The following is a 20,963-nucleotide window of genomic DNA, read 5'->3' on the forward strand; positions in this document are numbered from 1 at the left end:
TCCTGCAGCATTTCCATTCTTTCCAAGTTTTATTCCCAAAAAAGGGGGAGGGAGGTTAAAAGGTCCATGAAGAGCGATTATCATTCGACTGGACGAGCTGCCGCGGGCCCATCGACGGCTCCCCCCTTCCCTCCGTCCGGGAGGCCAGCGCCTCCGACGGGAAGGGGGACGGGAAGGGGCCGCTCCTGCCGCCCCGTCTCACTTGTCCTTCTCCTTCTGCTCTTTCTCCTTCTTCTCGCGCTCCGCCCTGGCTTCCTCCTCCTCGTGCTTCTTGATCAGCTGCTCCACCTCCTTCTGCTTGAGGACCCTGATGACCGTCTTCCCGTTCTCCCGGGTCAGCGTGGCAATCTCCACTGCAGCAAACACAGCGTTACGGCCGCACGCGCGCGGCAGCCCAGCTGGGCGTCTCCGCCAGCTCCCTCCGCACAGCCTCTCGCCTTCGCCCACCACCTCCCAGGATTGACGCTGATACGACTCACGGGCACGTTCATGGGGACAAAACACCTCCCCCCTCAGCACTTTCATGATCACTTTTACGTAAATGCCTTCCTCCTACCCATTCCAACCTCCTGAGCTGCTGCGTTGTCACCCTGGACACAGGACAACCAGCCAGTTGCTGGCGCTAACCAGCCTCAGCTGGTGGCCGAGGGAACCCCGTTTCCTGCTGGGACCGCTGCAGGCTCAGCTGGAACCTTTGACCAGTAATTACCCTGATTTCTCACGGACTTTACAAAACAAAGGCAGGAAGCGCAGGTTCCCCGACTGTGGACAAAAAAGCAGACTGACATCTAAAAGGAGAAGAATTTCTGAGCCGGGAGGATGGAGTGGAAAGTGGGAATGGGCAGAAGCATGCATCCTCTGTGGGCAGGAGGGACGTTCTCCTAAACTAACTCATCTGCTGACTTACCATTTCTGAAAAACATTACTGTGAAATACTGCCTTATACAGCGACATAACAAGCTACATAAAGCATTTAAAATTGCAGACGGGGCCCTGACCGGTTTGGCTCAGCGCATAGAGCATCGGCCTGCAGACTGAAGGGTCCCAGGTTTGATTCCGGTCAAGGGCACCAAAAAAAAAATAAAAATAAAAAAAAAAAATAAAAAATGCAGGCAGGGACTTCTCATACGAGATCAGCAGACTCAGAACAGATACAACACACACGTTACGCCTCCGGTAAAGTCCACCACCCACACGTACATATAAACATGTGACTACACACATGCTCACAGGGACACACGAACACAGACACCACCGTCACGAAGTCGGTAAGACAATCACCGACGGGAAGCAGCACTGCTCAGATCCCAGCTCTGGCCATGAGGACAGCAGGCTCGAGTCCTCACGCCTGGCCGTCCTGTGGCTGGTGGCCCCACAGCGTATGGCCGCTGACTGGTCACGCCACTCCCCCTCCCGGGCCTCGCGGCTCCATTGAGGAAACGGGTGTGAGGCCACCTGACCCACAGGTCAGGCCCACAGGCGACAGGCCGAGCACAGCGGCCGCTCAATCCCTCCCTCGCGGAAGCACCTCAGGGGCCTGAGCTACCTTTCTCGGCTGAGAGCTTGCTGACGTCCATGGTCTTATTGAGGACTTTGACGGCCAACGCAAGCGCCGACTTCAGCGTCATCTCCCCTTCTTTGTAGTCTTGTTTCAGCATGGACACCGCTGCCTGGGAAACAGAGCATCGACAGAGAGGGTTCCCTTTAAGCTTTCGCATCTCTTAGGAATAGGACCTGGGCAGAATGACGACGCCTGAATTATGATTAGCATATAGCGAACAGGAACGATTCTGATGGCAGGGAGGGTAGCCACGGGGTGGGTAGGGGTGGGGGGCTGACGCTCTGTGAATGGAGTCTTTAACCTGGGGCCTCAGACCTGCAAGGTTCCATGACAAATTCAGGGAGGGGTCTGTGAACCAGGAGGTAAAAAAAGCTGCATCTTATTTTCACCACTTCTCATTGAAATTAGCATTTTGCCCTGGCTGGTGTGGCTCAGTGGACAGAGCATTGGCCTGCGGATTGAAGCGTCCCGGGTTCAATTCCGGTCCAGGGCACAGGCCCGGGTTGTGGGCTCCATCCTTAGCAGGGGGCGTGCTGGAGGCAGCTCATCCATGATTCTCTCTCATCATGGATGTTTCTCTCTCTCTCCCTCTCCCTTCCTCTCTGAAATGAATAAAAATTTATTTTTTAAAAGTTAGCATCTCCGCCGAAACTGGTTTGGCTCAGTGGATAGAGCGTCGGCCTGCGGACTGAGGGGGTCCCAGTTTCGATTCCGGCCAAGGGCATGTACCTGGGTTGCGGGCACATCCCCAGTGGGAGATGTGCAGGAGGCAGCTGATCGATGTTTCTCTCTCATCGATGTTTCTAACTCTCTATCCCTCTCCCTTCCTCTCTGTAAAAAATCAATAAAATATATTAAAAAAAAAAAAAAAGTTAGCATCTCCTTTCATTACACAAGCAGGCGATGGACCCAGTGGGACTGGCAGGGCCTGTGGCTTCACTGCCAACAGCAACCACAGGCGCCCGGGTGGCTGCAGCTCTGAACACACTGTTCACATTCACCACGATTTCAAACAACGGCCGCTCCCAGACCCCCGGCCGCCCCCAGACCCCCGGCCGCCCCCAGGCCCCCGGCCGCTCCCAGGCCCCCGGCCGCAGGACACTCACGGCCACTCCCAGGCCCCCGGCCGCTCCCAGACCCCGGCCGCAGGACACTCACGGCCACTCCCAGGCCCCCGGCCGCTCCCAGACCCCGGCCGCAGGACACTCACGGCCACTCCCAGGCCCCCGGCCGCAGGACACTCACGGCCACTCCCAGGCCCCCGGCCGCAGGACACTCACGGCCACTCCCAGGCCCCCGGCCGCAGGACACTCACGGCCGCTCCCAGGCCCCCGGCCGCCCCCAGGCCCGGCCGCAGGCACTCACGGCGCTGTTGTTGCCGATGCAGGTGGCCTTCCAGCCCCCGTAGTTCCCGCTCGGGTCGCTCTGGTAGAGCTGGAAGCCGTAGTGCTTGTCCCAGCCGATGTACAGCAGCGAGACCCCGAAGGGACGCTTTCCTGTCACACAGAAAACGCCGTCACGGATCGACAATCAGGCGCAGCGTCACCATGGTGACTGCGCTCCTGGCGGCAGCTGAGGCCCTGTCCTGTGGGGCTACGTGCTCATCGCTGCTTTGGGTGCCGGCCACCAGACCAGCTCCATCCAAACGCCCACTTCTGTTCCCAGGATTGGGACGCAGCCCGGAGACGGCCTAGACACAGGCTCCGTGCCGAATCCATTATTATGCAAAAAGCAATGTTTCCAGATCTGAAACCGTTATTTTGGTCTCTCCATGGCCTATTAATAAAACATGATCATCTACACCGTGGAAGCCAGTGATCTCATGAAGCAGAAAGCATGGAACGTATTTACTCGTTTCGTTTTCTTTTTTTTTTTTTTATAATATATATATATATATATATATATTTTTTTTTTATTGATTTTTTACAGAGAGGAAGGAAGAGAGATAGAGAGTTAGAAACATCGATGAGAGAGAAACATCGATCAGCTGCCTCCTGCACGTCCCCAACTGGGGATGTGCCTGCAACCAAGGTACATGCCCTTAGCCGGAATCGAACCTGGGACCCTCCAGTCCGCAGGCCGACGCTCCATCCACTGAGCCAGACCGGTTTCGGCAATTTACTCGTTTAGTTTTCAATGTCTTTCACCATCTCAAAGCTACCGTTCCCCAGAAACCGCCTTCCCTTTCTGGAATAAAACCTGCCCCAGACGTCCTACCTCCGAACTGCGTGTAGGCCTGTTTGATGTCGCACAGCGCCGTCACCAGCTGCTCACAGGGGATCGGCTCCTGGTACTGCAGTAAGTACCTGGGATGAGGAAAAGGCAGGTTACTTTTTCCCTAAACACATTACATTCTAAGCCAAGTGCCCTCTGAGAGGAAGTCTGTGCCACGGGGACAAGGCGACAGCCACTTGTCACGTGAGAGGGGAGGGGGCGGGGGGATGCCAACACCCCGACGTTCCCGCGTAAGTAACTTTGCGAGTTTGGATGTTTTTGAAATCACACGATCATTTTCAGTGAGTGGATCTGCAGTGACCCCGTCTCTGCGTTCACGATCGTGACCGTGCCCCTCAGGCCATACCTCTGCGCAATGAGCCTCAGCTCGTTCGTCAGCACGTTGGCGTCGGAGGTGATGCCCGCCACGCTGCACGCCATGTCCCTGGGGGAGAAGGAACACGCCGGTGTGTGAGTGGGCGACGTCCGAGAGCGTCCCTGACCACGCTTGCTTCCGGCCACAGAAGCTTCGGTCTGAACAGTTACCTTCGTAGGATAAACCCGATGTCAGGTGCCAGGAGACCCCGCCCCCTCCAGCTCTTTAACAGACGGACCTGTCACCCCCACACCGTGAACCGCGGCAGAGAATGAACGCCAGGAAGCAGCGGAAATCGAGACTCGGAAAAGGCTCTGCTCGACAGGAGGAGGCTCCCCTGCTCTCCACCGCCAAGGCCTGGTCGGGGGCAGGGAGGGCACCAGGGCTCGGCTCCAAGGGTGCACTTCCTGTCCTTGCCCGTTCCCTGAGGGCTGCCCGGCTCCCGGCAGCCCACACCCGCTGCCACTGCGCCTGTGCGAGCCTGCGAGCTTCCCAGGGGGACCACAGTGACTGCGGAGGGTGAGGCCTCCCTGGGCGAGTTATCACCAGGCCCAGTAACCGGCTCTCAGCCGGCCCGCCACTCGGGAAGTCTCTCCTGGGCAGGTCCAGCCCCGCCAGCCAGGCAGTCCTGCTCGAGCATCATCCGAAACTAACGGGCTCATCTGACCTGCTCCCAGACCGCCAGGAGGCGGGAGTCAGGATAACGGGATGACATTCCCGAGCAGCCGTCTGAACAACACTCTGCGGGCCTGCTAGTGTCCGACACTGGGCTAGTTTCATTCATTTTATTCCATTTCATTAAACTGCCACCACCACTAGGAGGCGCTGAGGCCCAGAGAAGTTAAACAACTGCTGCAAAGCCACACAGCTCGCATCAGCAGAGCATGGACTTAACCCAAATCTGTCACCACACGGTAATCTTATCAACACAAAGCACCGTTTCTCCACGAAGTGCTAGTCCCTGCACTGAGAAAGAATTACACAGCCTGGACCACATGGCCCAGGGGTTGAGCGTCAACCTAGGAACCAGGAGGACACGGTTCGATTCCCGGTCAGGGCACAGGCCCCAGTTTTGGGCTCCATCCCGTGTTGGGCCGTGCAGGAGGCAGCCGGTCCATGATTCTCTCTCATCGTGGATGTTTCTATCTCCCTCTCCCTTCCTCTCTGACATCCATAAAAATATATGTTACAAAAAAATTACACGTGGTCCTAAGCCTCGGAGAGGTTTCAAATGAAGTAAAACTCAAACATTTCCGCCAGTAAAAACGCCACAACCTGTTCGCTTCCGTTTTCCTGTCACTGGGAACGCCCGTCCCCAAGCGGTGAGGCCCTGCTATGCGGGCACGGGAGCCACGGGACGCCCCTCCCCGAGCGGTGAGGTCCTGGTCCTGCTACGTGGGCACAGGAGCTACAGGACGCGCTGCCCCCCCCTCCGCCCATGCCCCCCGGCACCCCCCCGCCCCCCCCCCCCCCCCCGCCCCGGCCCACGCACTCGTTGAGCCTGTAAATCTTCTCGGAGAAGAAGACTTCGTCCAGCAGCTTGTGGATGTTGCGCCGCTCGGCTGCCAGCAACACACCGTCGTTCGCCAAGATCCCCAGACAGGTGCCGGCGTGGCCGATCGCCTCCATGGCGTACTCCACCTGGTACAGGCGGCCTGCAGGACACGCGCGGTGAGACGCCGAGGCGCCAGCTCTGGTGCCCGCAGCACTGGCCCCAGAGAGTCCGCGGGACACGCAGCCACACACGCGTCCCGCCTCCACTCTCCCGTGGGCATGGAATCACCCTGGTGACCAGTGACTTCAGGCAGAGAATGAGCCACGACAAAAAAGTGTCTGGGCCCCCCGCCCGCCCCCTCCAAAAAGAGTCAAACACTGAGAACATGTGAGGCGATCAGACAAGACGACTTTTACCTTCTGGGGAGAAGATGGTGGTCCGGGAGTCGTATCTGCGAGACTGCAAAGGAAGCACACGGTGAGTCCGGCCTCGGGAGCAGCTGACAAGCCCGCAGGCCGCCTCCTCCACGTCCTGGCACACAGCCCGGTGTGTCCGTGTGTCCGTGTGTCCGCGGGAACCGGTGGGCGAGGCCCCTCCGCCTCCTTCCCCCCTCCCCCCCATCCACGCCTGAGCTGCTACCAGCAGGACGCCCTGTCAGGCGACAGCTTAGGGCAGGTGTACAACTTACCATGTTTCCTGAACTTCACGGCTCCTGCGAAGGGAAAACAGGATCCTTATTAAAATGAAATGAAACAATTTAAGAAGCATTCCCATTGACTTTAAAAAATGTTTTGTCGCTGTAGCCTGCTCAATGGATAGAGCGTCAGCCTGCGGACTGAAGGGTCCCGGGTTCGATTCCCCGTCAGGGCGCAGGCCCGGGTTGCGGGCTCGATCCCCAGTGGGGGGCATGCAGGAGGCAGCCGATCCACGATTCTCTCTCCTCATGGACGTTTCTCTCTCTCCCTCTCCCTTCCTGACATCAATAAAGAAACATATTTAAGACAAATGTTTTGTCCACTCCCCTCATTTGGTGCTTTTTTTAAAAAAATCACGGTCAAGTCCAATCTCTTTTATTTTGCTATTGATCCTCACCCGAGGATACTTTCCATTGATTTTTCTTTTCTTTTTTTAATGTTTAGAGAGAGTAGAAGCGACGGGGAGAGAGAGAAACAGCGATGTGAGAGAGACACATCGACGGGTTGCCTCCGGCAGGCGCCCTGACCAGGACCGGGGACCAAGCCCGCAGCCGAGGTCCATGCCCTTGACCCGAATCGAACCGGGGACCTGTAGCCCCGGGGCTGACACTCTGCCCACTGAGCCACACCGGCCAGGGCTCATCTGGCTGACTTCCCGGGGCAACGGCTGCCCAGTGGGGCAGGTGGTGCCGGGCGCTGGAGCCCCGGGAGGGGTCAGAGCGTCCCTGTCCCCAGGCGGGAGGTCGGGGGACACAGAGCAACATGGCGATGGAGGCACCAGGGTGGAGAGTGGGGAAGAGGGATGGAGGAAGCCAACAAAGTGCTTTTCTGAAAAAAAAGAAAGAAAACCAGCACAACACAGACAACGAGCCCACGGGAGTCCTGGCAGAGGCGGCGCGAACCCCCGGGTCTAAGAGGAAGAAGGGGTGTGTGCGTGGGGGTGGGGGGGTGGGTGGTCAGGCCCCGGCCGGTGTTGCTCAATGGTTGGCGCGCCGTCCCGCACACCGAGAGGCGGCGGGTGCCACCCCGGGTGCGGGCAGCGGCCGGCGGGAGCCATCGAGCCATCGGACCGACGCTTCTCTCTCGCGTCCACGCTTTTCTCTTTCCCTTTCTGTTTCCCTCTCTCCGCCCCGTCCTCTCTCCAAAAATCAGTTTAAAAAAGAAAAAAGAGGGTCAGGCTGGCGTCAGCCCGGTGACCATGATTCCTTCGGAGCACAAAGCGGATGAACAACGATTTAAAAAACAAAGTAAGCGTCTGAACTTTTCACCTGGCCCCGCGGTCGGGCGGGCGGCGGGCGGCGAGCTCGGCGTCACCGCTGACGGGCCCGGCCAGCGCCGCCCCGGGGCTCAGACCTCGGACCCCGACGCCCATCGCCCCAGGCGGGACGCGCGGCGTGGTCTCTGCAGGGCCCGCGCCCCGGGAGACGCGGGAACTTTCTCTCCCAAGAAACGGGGCTCCGCGGGGCGGCGGCCTCCGGGCCCGGCTGGCACGTTAGGGCGACCGCCCCCGCGGGCCCCGACGGACGGGGTCGCTTCCCCGTGCGGGGCTCTTCCCGGGACGGAAGCCACGCTCCCCGGGGCCGCCCACCTCGGCCTCAGCCCCGCGAGCCCGCTCCGCGCCGGGCCGACGGCGGCCGCCAGGGGCCAGCCCGTCGCCCAGGAGCGCCGCACAGTCATCGCGCGGCGGCTCCAGGCCGGACCTGCTCTGCCGCGGCGCCCACGACCCTCGCCCGCCCGCCCGCGGGGACGGCGGCCACGCTGCAGCGGTGCCGGGAGACGCGGACTCACCGGAGAGAAGGCACTGAGTTAAGGTCTCCACGGAGAGCTTCACCCGCAGGAGAAAACCACCGGCAGTGAGTGTCCGCCGCCAATATGGCCCCCGCGCGTGCGCAGAGCCGCCGGGGGCGGGACCGAGGACGCGGAAGTCCTTCAGGGGCGGGACCGAGGATGCGGAAGTCCTTCAGGGGCGGGGCGAGAACGCGGAAATCCTCCAGGGACGGGGCTAAGGGGATGGAAGTCCTCCAGGGGCGGGGCGAGAACGAGGAAGTCCTTCTGGGGCGGGGCGAGGATGCGGAAGTCCTCCAGGGGCGGGGCCGAGGAAACGAAAGTCCTTCTGGGGCGGGGCGAGGATGCGGAAGTCCTCCAGGGGCCGGGCGAGAACGCGGAAGTCCTTCGGGGACGGGGACAAGGAAAGAAAGACCCTCGGGGGCGGGGCCAACATCGCGGAAGTCCTCCAGCTCAGGGGCTGCCTGCTCCCTTGTGGGAGCAGGGAGATGGGGTGCGGCGGCCCGGTGGGGTCCTCAGCTGAGGAGGGGGCGACACAGGGTGGGGGAGCGCCCGAAAACCCCCGCGGAGGAGAACGTGGGGTCAACGGCTACTCCTGCTCTGCACCTTCTCGCTGTGCCCGCTTCCCCTTCAGCACTGCCGGCTCGGACAGCACCCGCGGGACCCCCAAACCTCGCTCCCTGCTTCTCCGCTTTGTGGGTCCCGACGGGCTGGACTCCCCGCGCCGACCATCGCACTCAGGCACCATTTCTGTACTGAAACTCCGCCTTTAAATGTGTTCCCCGTCCATGGCTCCTTTCTGGGTTTCATCCCTATGCGAACTATTTACTATTCCATGTTTTAAGGCTTGGGGGGTTTTGTTTTGTTTTTTGGGGGGGGGGTGGTTGAGGCTGGAAGGCTGACCAGGTCTGGAAGAGACGGTGAGAGACTATCTGATTCGAAATATCATTGTGTGTTTCATGGACAGGGCACGGGAGACCAACAGGAAAACATGACTGTTCATGTGTTTCTTAGTTTAAAATATCATCATGAGATTGAAGACCTCGGTGGCTTCACACGCACGGACCCGTTCCATCGATTCACTTTTTTTTTTTTTTTTAAATATATCTCATTGATTTCAGAGAGGAAGGGAGAGGGAGAGGGAGAGAAACATCCATGATGAGAGAGAATCATAGATCAGCTGCCTCCTGCACGCCCCCCCACTGGGAATCGAGCCCATAACCCAGGCATGTGCCCTTGACCGGAATCGAACCTGGGACCCTTCAGCCCCCAGGCCAATGCTCTATCCACTGACCCAAACCGGTTAGGGCTCCATGGACTCACTTTTAACTGCGCAGGAAAATCCCTCGTCGACTGCGACTGGGTCCCATTGGGTTAACCACCCAGGGTGGTGTGAACGTTTACGCACTCACACGGGGACCCCGGACCCGTAGGACCTGGCCGTGCCGAACCAGAGGTCTTCGACCGCTCTCCGGCCCATGGCAAACATCTGCTGCAGGTGCTTCCACCCCGTCTTCGCCGTGATCATGAGGTACTCGGCGTTCTCCGGGTGCAGCCGGCAGGAGTGCGCGGCCATGACCAGCGACTGGCAGAAACGCCCGCACACCAGCAGGAACAGGGCGCCCCGCTCCGCCGGCGTCAGCGGGATGACGCTCTCGAACCCCGCGAGGACGTGGCCGCCGACCCCCATCGGGTCCCGGCTCTCAATCATCATGTACATGATGGCGATCGCCACCTCAAACACGTAGTAGCCACAGCTCATGTCGTCAAAGTCCAAGATCCCGGACACGCGAAAGGCGGCATCCCCGGAGGCGGGCTCGCCGGACTCCACTAAAATGTTGTGGTCGTTGAGGTCGCCGTGATTGACACCTGCGAGGAGAGAAAAGCCAGCCATGCGACAGCCATCCTTCAGTACCCAGTTCATTCTCTTTCCATTTCTCCGTCTCAGGCACGGCCATTCCGGTCATTTGATGAGCAGTCAGAGATTTAAAAAAAAAAAAAAAAAAAAAAAGCCGCCGAAACCGGTTTTGCTCAGTGGATGGAGCGTCGGCTTGCGGACTCGGGGGTCCCGGATTCGATTCCGGTCAGGGGCGTGTGCCTGGGTTGCGGGCACATCCCCGGTGGGAGATGTGCGGGGGGCAGCTGATCGATGTTTCTCTTTCGTCGATGTTTCTGACTCTCTATCTCTCTCCCTTCCGCTCTGTAAAAAATCAATAAAATATTAAAAAAAAAAAAAAAGCCAAAACCGGTGTGGCTCAGTGGATAGAGCGTCGGCTTGTGGACTGAAGGGTCCCAGGTTCGATTCCGGTCAAGGGCATGTACCTGGGTTGCGGGCACATCCCCGGTGGGAGATGTGCAGGAGGCAGCTGATCGATGTTTCTAATTCTCTATCCCTCTCCCTTCCTCTCTGTAAAAAATCAATAAAATATATTAAAAAAAAACAAAAAAACGAAAAAAAAGCCAAACCCTGCCCTGGCTGGTATGCTCAGTGGTTAGAGTACCAGTCCCCATACCAAAGGGTCATGGGTTCGATTCCGTCAAGGGCACGTACCTGGGTTTCAGACTTGCTCCCCACCCCGTGGGGGCGAGTGCAGAAGGCAACCAGTTGGCGTGTGTCTCTCACATGCCTGTCTGTCTGCCTGTCCGTCTCTCTCTCCCCCTGCCTCCTTCCCTTCCACTCTCTCTGAAAAGCAATGGAAAAAATATCCTCAGGTGAGGGTTAAAAAATAATAAATAAGTAAGCCAAACCAAGCTCTATTTTTCTTAAAGCAAAATAACTTCCTCTGAAAAAGGACAAAAGCAGTTCATTTTGGTGGTGTTTTTGCTTCTCATCAATACAAAGCCAGCAGATGGAGAATGCAGCTGCTGCAAACACTTAATTTTCACAAACCGGAGGAGTAAAGGGAACCGGAGAATGGCTCCAGCAGAAATGTTTAAAATATACATGCCTTCAGATTAAAGCAGCAAAGGGTCCTAGGATGGGCCGGTTGTGTTCTTTATATTTACGCTCAGATTTCCAAAAAAATTTGTTCTGATGACAATTCGATAAAGCTACATTGTAACTCCACACTTTTCCTGATGATTTAAAATCTGACAATTTAAAATGTATTTTTATTGATTTCAGAGAGGAAGGGAGAGGGAGAGAGATATAGAACACCAATGATGAGAATCACGGATCGGCTGCCTCCTGCACGCCCCACACTGGGAATGGAGCCCACCACCCGGGCCTGTGCCCTGACCGGGAATCGAACCCTGACCTCCTGGTTCCTAGGTCGGCGCTCAACCACTGAGCCACGCCGGCCGGCCGGGCTGTAATTTTTGACAATTTAAATATCTAGACGAATACTCACACTCTCGGAAATGACTTAACTTGGGCGTGACTTCGTCCTTGAAGAGCCGGATGACCTCTTCCACAATCTCCCGGTTCCGATCCTGGCCCAAGGCGCTCAGGTATTTCTCCAGAAGAGGGACGTTTCTCAGGTTCCAGATGAAGTCCTCCCGGCGAAGACATCTTAACTTTGGGTGATGGAACTCCTAAACCGAAAGCAAGAAACGCTCAGACTCTTGGCGGCCAGAGCAACCACGACGGAGGGGTCTGTGATAGGAGGCCGCACCCGCCCGGGGCAGGCCTGGGGACAGGGCTGGCGTTCTCTCCTGGGCCCTGACTCGCCCAGGTACACACATCCACGAATGGTGACCCTTCGTGTGGCTCAGGCTCACAGTCCTCAGAGCAAGCACATTCCCGTCTCGCTTAATCCTAGGAGGATGAGGACAGGTGTGATTCCCTTTAAGAGTGTGCATCTGGCCCTGGCCGGTGTGGCTCAGTGGATAGAGCCTGTGGAATGAAGGGTCCCGGGTTCAATTCCAGACAAGGGCACAAGCCTGGGTTGTAAGGGCTCCATCCCCAGTGGGAGGCGTGCAGGAGGCAGCTGATCCATGATTCTCTCTCATCATGGATGTTTCTCTCTCTCTCCCCCCACCTCTCCCTTCCTCTCTGAAATCAATAAAAATATATTTTAAAAAAAAATAAAGTGTGCATCTGTCCCCTTGGGACACGCTCCTCTCGGACAGGGGACTCCTTCCCTTTCCCCCGGTGCCTGGCATGTAAGAGGCACTGGGTGGATACGCGTCGTACGTGATAGCGTTTCTATAGGACAGACATTCTTTTTTTTTAATATATTTTATTGATTTTTTTACAGAGAGAAAGGGAGAGGGATAGAGAGTTAGGAACATCGATGAGAGAGAAGCATCGATCAGCTGCCTCCTGCACACCCCCCACTGGGGATGTGCCCGCAACCCAGGTACATGCCCTTGACCGGAATTGAACCCGGGACCCTTCAGTCCGCAGGCCGACGCTCTATCCACTGAGCCAAACCAGGTAGGGCCAGGACAGACATTCTTAACGCAAGCCATTTCCATCCACTCGTCACACAGAGGTTGCTTCACACAGCGCTCGGCTGGTCACGCCTCCTCTGCATGGAAACTGCGGGTTTTTCTCTGCGGACGCAGGCCGTGCTCAGTGAGCAGCGTAAAGACCGTCGTGAATTTCTGACCACGCCCGGGATCTTGCGAGGAAACCAGGGAAGCACAGACGGGTGGGAAAGAAGCCTTCCAGTCATAAAGTCACACGTCCTGGGTCCCGCTGCCTTTGTAAGACTTCAGGGGGCACCACTCGTAAGGCAAGAGCCTGACCCGGGCTTATGTTAAAAATAATATAGCCCGGCCGGCGTGGCTCAGTGGTTGAGCGTTGACCGAGGAACCAGGAGGTCAGGGTTCGATCCCGGTCGGGGCACATGCCCGGATTTTGGGCTCGATCCCCAGTGGGGGGCGTTCAGGAGGCAGCCGATCCATGATTCTCTCTAATCGTTGATATATGTTCCTTCCTTCCTTCCTTCCTTCCTTCCTTCCTTCCTTCCTTCCTTCCTTCCTTCCCTCCTTCCCCCCTTCCCCCCCCTTCCCCCCCTTCCCTCCCCTTCCCTCCCTTCCCTCCCTTCCCTTCCTCCCTTCCTTCCTTCCTTCCTTCCCCTCCCTCCCTCCCTTTCTCTCTCTGTCTCTCTGTCTCTGTCTCTCTCTCTCCCCCTCTCCCTCTCCCTTCCTCTCTGAAACCAATAAAAATAGCCCTGGCCGGTTTAGCTCAGTGGATAGAGCGTCAGCCTGAGGACTGAAGGGTCCCAGGTTCGATTCCAGACAAGGGCATGTACCTTGGTTGCGGGCACATCCCTGGTGGGGAGATGTGCAGGAGGCAGCTGATCAATGTTTCTCTTTCATGGATGTTTCTAACTCTCTATCCCTCTCCCTTCTTCTCTGTAAAAAATCAATAAAATATAAATATTTTAAAATAATATAAAATCACACCCAAATAAAAAATGCTCACACGCGAAACTAAACTCCAAGTCTTACCTCCAGCGTCTTATCCAAGGTGGCGGCCAGCCTCCCGATCTCATACAGCAGCCGGGGGCCGACAGGCACCTCCGCGACGGGCCGCCCTGGGAGGTACGTCAGCAGCCTCACCAAGTGGCTCTTGGTTTGGGAACCGCTGTCTAGATGGACAGAAGCATACGTCCTGTCAAGTCGTCTCAGAAAAATCAGAGGCCATTCCGCCTTTGTGATTATTATTGCCAATAAGACAGAACTCACAGAACAAGAGACAGAAAAAAAGTGCTAACCTAAAACCATCAGCAGGGTTCTCTGAGGCAGGGCTGAGAGGACGAAGCAAGAAGGTAGAACAGCCCGGCCGGCGTGGCTCGGTGGTTGAGGTTGACGTGTAAACCAGGAGGTCAGGGTTCGATTCCCAGTCAGGGCACAGGCCCAGGTTGTGGGCTCGATCCCCAGTGGGGGGTGAGCAGGAGACAGCTGGTCCATGATTCTCTCTCATCATTAATGTTTCTATCTCTCTCCCTTCCTGTCTGAAATCAATGAAAAAAAAAAAAAAAGGAGAACAGATGAACCTCAGAACATGGGAATCAGCCATTTACATCCCAGCAAAAGGACAGCCCCAACTCTGCCAGTCCCCACCCCGCACACCCATGAGCTACTCTGGTAAATGAATGCCGGGAACACCTTCTCGTAGGGCTACAACCAAGGAAGGTGTGACATGAAGAAATGACTGTTCTGCCCTGACCGGTGTGGCTCAGGGGATAGAGCGTCGGCCTGCGGACTGAAGGGTCCCGGGTTCGATTCTGGTCAAGGGCATGTACCTGGGTTGAGGGCACATCCCCAGTGGGGGGTGTGCAGGAGGCAGCTGATCGATGTTTCTCTCTCATCGATGTTTCTAACTCTCTATCCCTCTCTCTTCCTCTCTGTAAAAACTCAATAACAATATATTTAAAAAAAGAAAAGATTGTTCCGGAATCACAGGTTCTGCTGGAGCCAATCGAGGAACAGGCTGCTAGCCACCCAGGACGAACACGAACCCTCAGGGGCCCTAAAGGCTCACGGATTCGAAGCAAAGCACGGCAAGACGGAACGGGAGCACAGTTAGGAGAGAAACAGGCAGCATTTCCAACCGAAAAAAATTCCTGGGGCCCGGCCGGCGTGGCTCCGTGGTTGAGCATCGACCTGTGAACTAGGAGGTCCCGGGTTCGATTCCCGGTCAAGGGCACATGCCCGGGTTGCAGGCTCCATCCCCAGTGAGGGGAGTGCAGGAGGCGGCCGATCCATGATTCTCAATATGGGTGTTTCTCTCTCTCTCTCCCTTCCTCTCTGAAATCAGTAAAAATATATTTAAAAATAAATTCCTGGGAACTGATTTCCAGCTGCCGCTTGCAGACCTCGATCAGGTGCCCCCGAAGCATGTTGGCATCGAGGGGGTGAAAGGCCCCGGTTCTCACAGACGAGGGCGTGTGGGACATGACAGTGCTGGGACCTGAAGTTCCTGATTCTGGTTCTGCCTTCTTTTCTGTGACACCACAGCACCCACATATACAGCTGGTCTGAAGAATGAAAGTATTTTTTTTTAAATATGTTTTTATTGACTTTCAGAGACAGAGGAAGGGAGAGGGAGAGAGAGAGGAACTTCAATGAGAGAGAATCCTGGATCGGCTGCCTCCTGCACGCCCCACACTGGGGATTGAGCCCGCAACCCGGGCCTGTGCCCTGACCGGGAATCGAACCCTGACCTCCTGGTTCCTAGGTCGACGTTCAACCACGGAGCCACGCCGGCCGGCTGGGCTGACGAGCCTGTTGTTATTTCTACTTGGAACCAAAACCCACTCCTGTACACGGAACCGCGGTGACCGGCCCGTCGGGGGCCTCTTACCCACGGACACGAGCGAGGTGACGCCGCCGTCTCGGGTGCGACACACAGAGGCCGTAGGGAACCCCGCCTCGTACAGGAACATGGCGACGTGACTCTGCACCTCGATCAGGTCGGGGCTCTTGCTGGACTCGGTGTTGCTGATTTTGAGGACGTACTCCGTCGGGCCACCCGCAGCGTCCCCGGGCCTTGAGACGCGCACGCGGAAGTTCTGGTCGTCGTAGCTCGGGAGTGGCTGGATCTCGGACACCTGGAACCCGAACTCGGACTCCACCACGGCACAGGCCTGCGCCTTGCTGAGCGCGGGTTTGGCCAGAGCCTGCGACTGCCGGTCATCTCCACTTGACATTATGTCGGGGGGACACAAGCTAGAGAAGGGAGTTAGAAATGTAACGGACATATTTACTTATTTATTTAAAACACGTATTTTTATTGATTTCAGAGAGGAAGGGAGAAGGAAAGAGAAACATCCATGATGAGAGAGAATCATGGATCGGCTGCCCCTGCACGCCCCACACTGGGGATCGAACCCACAACCCGGGCCTGTGCCCTTGACCGGGAATCAAGCATGACCTCCAGGTTCATAGGTCGACGCTCAACCACGGAGCCACGCCAGCCGGGCTGAACGTATTTATTAAAATGATTTTCCTTAAGACAGGCCGATGTTTCTCAGCACTGATTCTGTACTTCTGATGATCAGTTTTCACAAGTAAAGTTAAAAAATGAAACCAGTGAGGTAAAGAAGTAGATGTTTTGCAGGTGAATAAATATCCTTGTGCCATAAATTATTTTTTAAAATATATTTTTATTGATTCCAGAGAGGAAGGGAGAGGGAGAGAGAGAAACATCCACAATGAGAAGCATGGATCGGCTGCCTCCTGCACGCCCCACACTGGGGATGGAGCCCGCAACCCCGGGCCCGTGCCCCGACCGAGAATCGAACCCTGACCTCCTGGTTCCTAGGTCGATGCACAACCACCAGCCACACTGACCAGGCCCATAGATTATGTTAAACCCACTTCCCATACTGAAGGGATGTTTCCAGGGATAGAACGCGGACCAGGAAAGCACCCTGGCATCAGCTAGTCCAACTCCTCCCCTGACGCACCCCCATCAACTTCGCTTACAGGGAAACTTAGGTCCTGAGAGGTTATGGGCTTTGCCCGAAAGTACAGACCAACTTAGAGCAAGAACTCGGCTCCCGAGGTCCCTAATCCATGATGATGTCCTTTGGACTATGTTACCATTCATTTGAGTTAAAATATAATTTTAAGCCCGGCCGGCGTGGCTCAGTGGTTGAGCTTTGACCTATGAACCAGGTCGTCACAGTTCCATTCCCGGTCAGGGCACATGCCCGGGTTGCAGGCTTGATCCCCAGTGTGGGGCACGCGGGAGGCAGCCAATCCATCGATGCTTCTCTCATCGATGCTTCTATATATTTCTTTCTCCCACTTCCTTCCTCTCTGAAATCAATAAAAAAATATTATTAAAAAGAAAAGTATAACCTCACTGCCACTCCCCCCACAGCCACCTTCGCTGACCCTCCCATCCAAAGTGATTCCTCTGGCTCCAAACTGGCAAACCCCTGGGCCCTGGCCTGTCCCCACCGCCTGTTACAGCCATCGCATTCTTTTTGGTTTTTGAAATATATATCTTTATTTCAGAGAGGAAGGGAGAGGGATAGAGAGATAGAAACATCAATGATGAGAGAGAATCATGGATTGGCTGCCTCCTGCACGTCCCCCACTGGGGATCAAGCCCGCCACCCAGGCATGTGCCCTTGGCCAGAATCGAACCTGGGACCCTTCAGTCCGCAGGCCAACGCTCTATCCACTGAGCCACACCGGCCAGGGCAGCCGTCGCATTCCTGCCAACCACTCCTCATGTTGACTCTCTGACCAGGCCATCTGCTTTCAGGAGCAAATTAAGTGGATCGGATCTTGTGACAAAGCCCAAATGGGGTTTCAAAACCATTCTTGCGCCTGAAACCTCTGGGAACCAAATTTGGGCTTAAGACTGACATGGGATTTTAACATTATTCCTTCTGGGGGTTTATACACTGGTGTAAGCCAATCTTCAGGATGTGGTGTGTAACACCAAGTCCAGGGTTTTACTTTTAACTCTTTAACTAAAGAGGTAAAGCTTTAACTAAAGCTTAAAAGTTTTAAGGGACAAAAAATTCTTTTAGCCCTGACTGGTTTGGCTCAGTGGATAGAGCATTGGCCTGCGGACTCAGGGGTCCTGGGTTCGATGCCAATCAAGGGCATGGACCTCGGTTGCGGGCACATCCCTAGTGGGGGGTGTGCAGGAGGCAGCTGATCCATGTTTCTCTCTCATCGATGTTTCTAACTCTCTATTCCTCTCCCTTCCTCTCTGTAAAAAATCAATAAAATATTAAAAAAATAAAAAATAAATAAAAATAAAGAGAAACTTAAAAAAGAATTATTAGAGCATTCAAAATAAAGACAGACTAGTGTAATAAAAGTTGACACGCTGGTTAAGTGTATTTTATCACAATGGGAAAAAATGGCCCTGGCTGATTTGGCTCAGTGGATAGAGTGACGGCCTATGGACTGAAGGGTCCTGGGTTCGATTCTGGTCAAGGGCATACGCCTGAGTTGCGGGCTCGATCCCCAGTGGGGGGTGTGCAGGAGGCAGCCCATCCATGATCCTCTCTCATCACTGATGTTTCTCTCTCTCTTCCCCCGCCTCTCCCTTCCTCTCTGAAATCAATAAAAATAGATTTTAAAAAATGGAACAACAAAAAAAAAAGTTGTTACGCTGTGAGAAATAAAGCATAATTTAGTCCCTGCTTTGCTACCTCATCTCTTCGGGGAGTTGGACTCGATCACCCCTTGTAGCTCTACCATTCATTCTATGCTTCTAAAGTTCTTTCTTTTTTAACTTAAATTTGCATTTAAAAATATATATTTTATTGATTTTTCACAGAGGAAAGGAGAGGGATAGAGAGTTAGAAACATCAATCAGCTGCCTCCTGCACGCCCCCTATTGGGGATGTGCCTGCAACCAAGGTACATGCCCTTGACCGGAATCGAACCCGGGACCCTTCAGTCCGCAGGCCGAGGCTCTATCCACTGAGCGACACCGGCCAGGGCAAAGTTGCATTTTTTTTTTTCCTCTGTATAGAAGGACCCCAAACTATGGACCTAACCGCCCAGATCAAGCCAGTTCCGGAAAGTAAATAAATACAAAGACAGGCGTTTAACCAAACGTCTCCTGAGTGTGTGGAGGCGGTGAAGAAGGGACCCCGAATCCCACAGGCAGCTGGTCTGCGCCCCCCTCACCCCCCCACCCCCGCCAGCGGGGTCTTACCCAGCCCCCCGAGAAGGTGCCAGCGCCAGGCCTCCTGCCAGAACCTCACCACCTTTGCCCTGCAACCAGCGGGCGGCCCTTACACTCCACACTCTGCGCGGGGGACGCCGGACTCACCCTTCCCTCCCCTTCGCTCCCCACGCGTCACAAAGTCCAGGAAGCTCTACCCCGGCACCGGCCATTCCTCACAGGCTGCACCCCAGCACCTGGCCCGGGTGGAACCCGGGAAAGAAGGGGCTGCCTTCTCGCCAGGGGCGCCCCGAGCCCGGCCAGGCGGGGCTCAGGGGGTGAGCGTCGACCTAGGAACCAGGAGGTCAGGGTTCGATTCCCGCTCAGGGCACCTGCCCAGGGTTGCGGGCTCCATCCCCAGTGCGGTGCGTGCAGGAGGCGGCCGATCCATGATTCTCTCTCATCATGGATGTTTCTCTCTCTCTCCCCTTCTCTCTTCCCGTCTGAAATCCATAAAAATATATTTAAAAATATAAATCAATTTTTAAAAAACCCAGAGGCTCCCCGGCCTTTACCCCAAAGGGGGTCGGGGCACAGAAAGGCAGGGCAAGTCCAGTCTGGTTTTCCAGGACAGCGATGCACTCACTGCTGGGCGCTCCGAGGGGCTCCCGCTGGGCTGAGTGGGGTGTGTGTGTGGGGGGCGCAGCGGGCTGCAGGGGGCACCCGGGTCCAGCAGACCGCATCCCCGTGGGGTGTCCGCGCTCCAGCTCTGGGGTCAGGGAGGAGGGGGCAGCGCTCATGCACCGGCGGCCTCTGAGCCCGAGGCACCGACCGCCTCTCTGCGCTCGGGGCGGCCCCCCTACCCCGGCCGCTCCCCCGCCCGCTCACCGTGCACGACCCGCGGTCCGAGGCGGCGTCCGCTGCCCAGCAGCCCGGGGTGAGGGCGGACGGTCGCGCTGCGAGGTCTCGCGCGGTCAAGTCTCGCGCGGCGTGGCAGCGACTGACCTGCAGCACTCGGCCCGCCCCAGCTCCGAGCCCGCGACCCTTGACTTCTGATTGGTTCCTTGGGAGAATCCCGCCGCCAATCAGCGCGGGCGAAGGGAAGGCGAGGCCCCGCCCCGCGCTATCTAGAATATTCAGGATGAGATTAGGCTTCTGATTAGCTCTCTGCAATCTGACCCCGCCTCCTCTCGGTGCTCACGTCAGTCAAATTCTGGATGCCTCGCCGCGTAACGGGGCTCCTTGCTTCTGATTGGCTTGTCGGTATCCTGCCCCGCCCCCCGGCGAGCGGCTCTAAGCTGGCTGCTTCCGGCTATTGAGCCGCACTGCCTGGTGTGCAGTCCCGGTAGGAGGTTTCCAAGGGCCGTTTTTTCTAGGGATCGTCGGTGTCTGGGCGCGACTCGCACCCTTTCTCCTTCCTCCCCTTCCTGCGGGCAGCACGCACCCCGCAGGCCGCCTTCGGACCCACGTCCCCGGAGCTGCAGGTCCGATGGGAGGTCCCGGCGGTCGGGCTGGCTGCGTTCTGCACAGACCCAGCTCCCAGGATCGCGGGTGGAGCAATCCTGGTAGGTGTGCACACTCCGAGTGCCGATGGGGAGCTGCAGGGGCCAGACACACAGCACCCCGTTTCCTGCTCTCTTCCCAAGCCACTGACTTCAGTATAACGGATGGAAAGGAGGCGGATCAGTAGTTGGGTCAGAAGCTTTAGGATAGTCGGGTCCTCCCCCCCCCGCCCCCCCGGGAAGTGCGGAAACACGTGATTTTCAGGAGGCCTCGCGAATCGTTGGTAACCCTCGTTGTCCAGGGCAACCAGGCTCTGATGGACAGCTGGGTGCACTCCTGCAGCCCTCACAGGACTTCCGAGGGGGGATCTCACCACCCGCCCACGCAGGCAGCTGGGGCCTTGTTTTTTGTGAATGCACAGCCCCCACTTCATGTTTTTATTTATTTTTTTCCATCAGCGTGTGGCGCCCTCGGTTATCTGCAGCCCCGTGATTGCCTCGGATGTGTCCCAAACCTCTGCTGAGGGCTGGCCTTTCCGTTAGATTGGGGTCTTATCTCCAAGTAGCAGCTTCCTACAGCCCCAGTCTCGACACATCTCATCCCTTTAGGCTGTGAAACACCAGCTCTGATTCGGTTTTCTGTGGCCAGAATCTGACTCCTGTTGGCCCATTAGGGTACCTGCATACCGGTCCCTCAGGCAGCTCATGAATTCTTCCCCCTCACTATGTTCATTTTGTCCTATTCTTTAAAAAAAAAAAAAATGTATTTGATTGAATTTTTACAGAGAGGAAGGGAGA

At 56.4% G+C, this 20,963-nt stretch overlaps 2 protein-coding genes across 2 annotated transcripts; both read right to left on the minus strand.

Moving 5' to 3' along the window:
- Nucleotides 1-8,263, minus strand: PSMA4 (proteasome 20S subunit alpha 4). The gene is made up of 9 exons (XM_059677986.1): nucleotides 8,130-8,263; nucleotides 6,335-6,358; nucleotides 6,063-6,105; nucleotides 5,644-5,806; nucleotides 4,143-4,220; nucleotides 3,779-3,867; nucleotides 2,927-3,057; nucleotides 1,547-1,670; nucleotides 1-353 (listed from the first exon to the last, which is right to left on the minus strand). Exons 2-9 carry the CDS (start codon nucleotides 6,335-6,337, stop codon nucleotides 199-201), a joined length of 786 nt encoding a protein of 261 aa, XP_059533969.1. The 5' UTR covers nucleotides 6,338-6,358; nucleotides 8,130-8,263; the 3' UTR covers nucleotides 1-198.
- A 739-nt stretch (nucleotides 8,264-9,002) lies between these two features.
- HYKK (hydroxylysine kinase) lies at nucleotides 9,003-19,694 on the minus strand. The gene is made up of 5 exons (XM_059677982.1): nucleotides 19,552-19,694; nucleotides 15,385-15,749; nucleotides 13,527-13,666; nucleotides 11,477-11,660; nucleotides 9,003-9,995 (listed from the first exon to the last, which is right to left on the minus strand). The coding sequence occupies exons 2-5, from the start codon at nucleotides 15,728-15,730 to the stop codon at nucleotides 9,535-9,537; spliced, it is 1,131 nt and encodes a 376-aa protein (XP_059533965.1). The 5' UTR covers nucleotides 15,731-15,749; nucleotides 19,552-19,694; the 3' UTR covers nucleotides 9,003-9,534.
- Between the last annotated feature and the right edge of the window lie 1,269 nt (nucleotides 19,695-20,963).

This window comes from Myotis daubentonii, chromosome 21 (assembly GCF_963259705.1).
Source record: "Myotis daubentonii chromosome 21, mMyoDau2.1, whole genome shotgun sequence".
In the NCBI taxonomy this organism is placed as follows: Eukaryota; Metazoa; Chordata; class Mammalia; order Chiroptera; family Vespertilionidae; genus Myotis; species Myotis daubentonii.

Excerpts from the sequence above, each read along its gene's own strand:
- PSMA4 (XM_059677986.1), bottom strand. Across the intron at positions 5,807-6,062 it reads CACCATCTTCTCCCCAGAAG|GCCGCCTGTACCAGGTGGAG; the intron begins GTAAAAGTCGTC and ends CGTGTCCTGCAG. Across the intron at positions 3,058-3,778 it reads GGCCTACACGCAGTTCGGAG|GAAAGCGTCCCTTCGGGGTC; the intron begins GTAGGACGTCTG and ends TCTGTGTGACAG.
- HYKK (XM_059677982.1), bottom strand. The coding sequence starts at position 15,730 with ATGTCAAGTGGAGATGACCGGCAGTCGCAGGCTCTGGCCAAACCCGCG. Across the intron at positions 13,667-15,384 it reads CACCTCGCTCGTGTCCGTGG|ACAGCGGTTCCCAAACCAAG; the intron begins GTAAGAGGCCCC and ends CTGTCCATCTAG. Across the intron at positions 11,661-13,526 it reads CCTTGGATAAGACGCTGGAG|GAGTTCCATCACCCAAAGTT; the intron begins GTAAGACTTGGA and ends CTTTCGGTTTAG.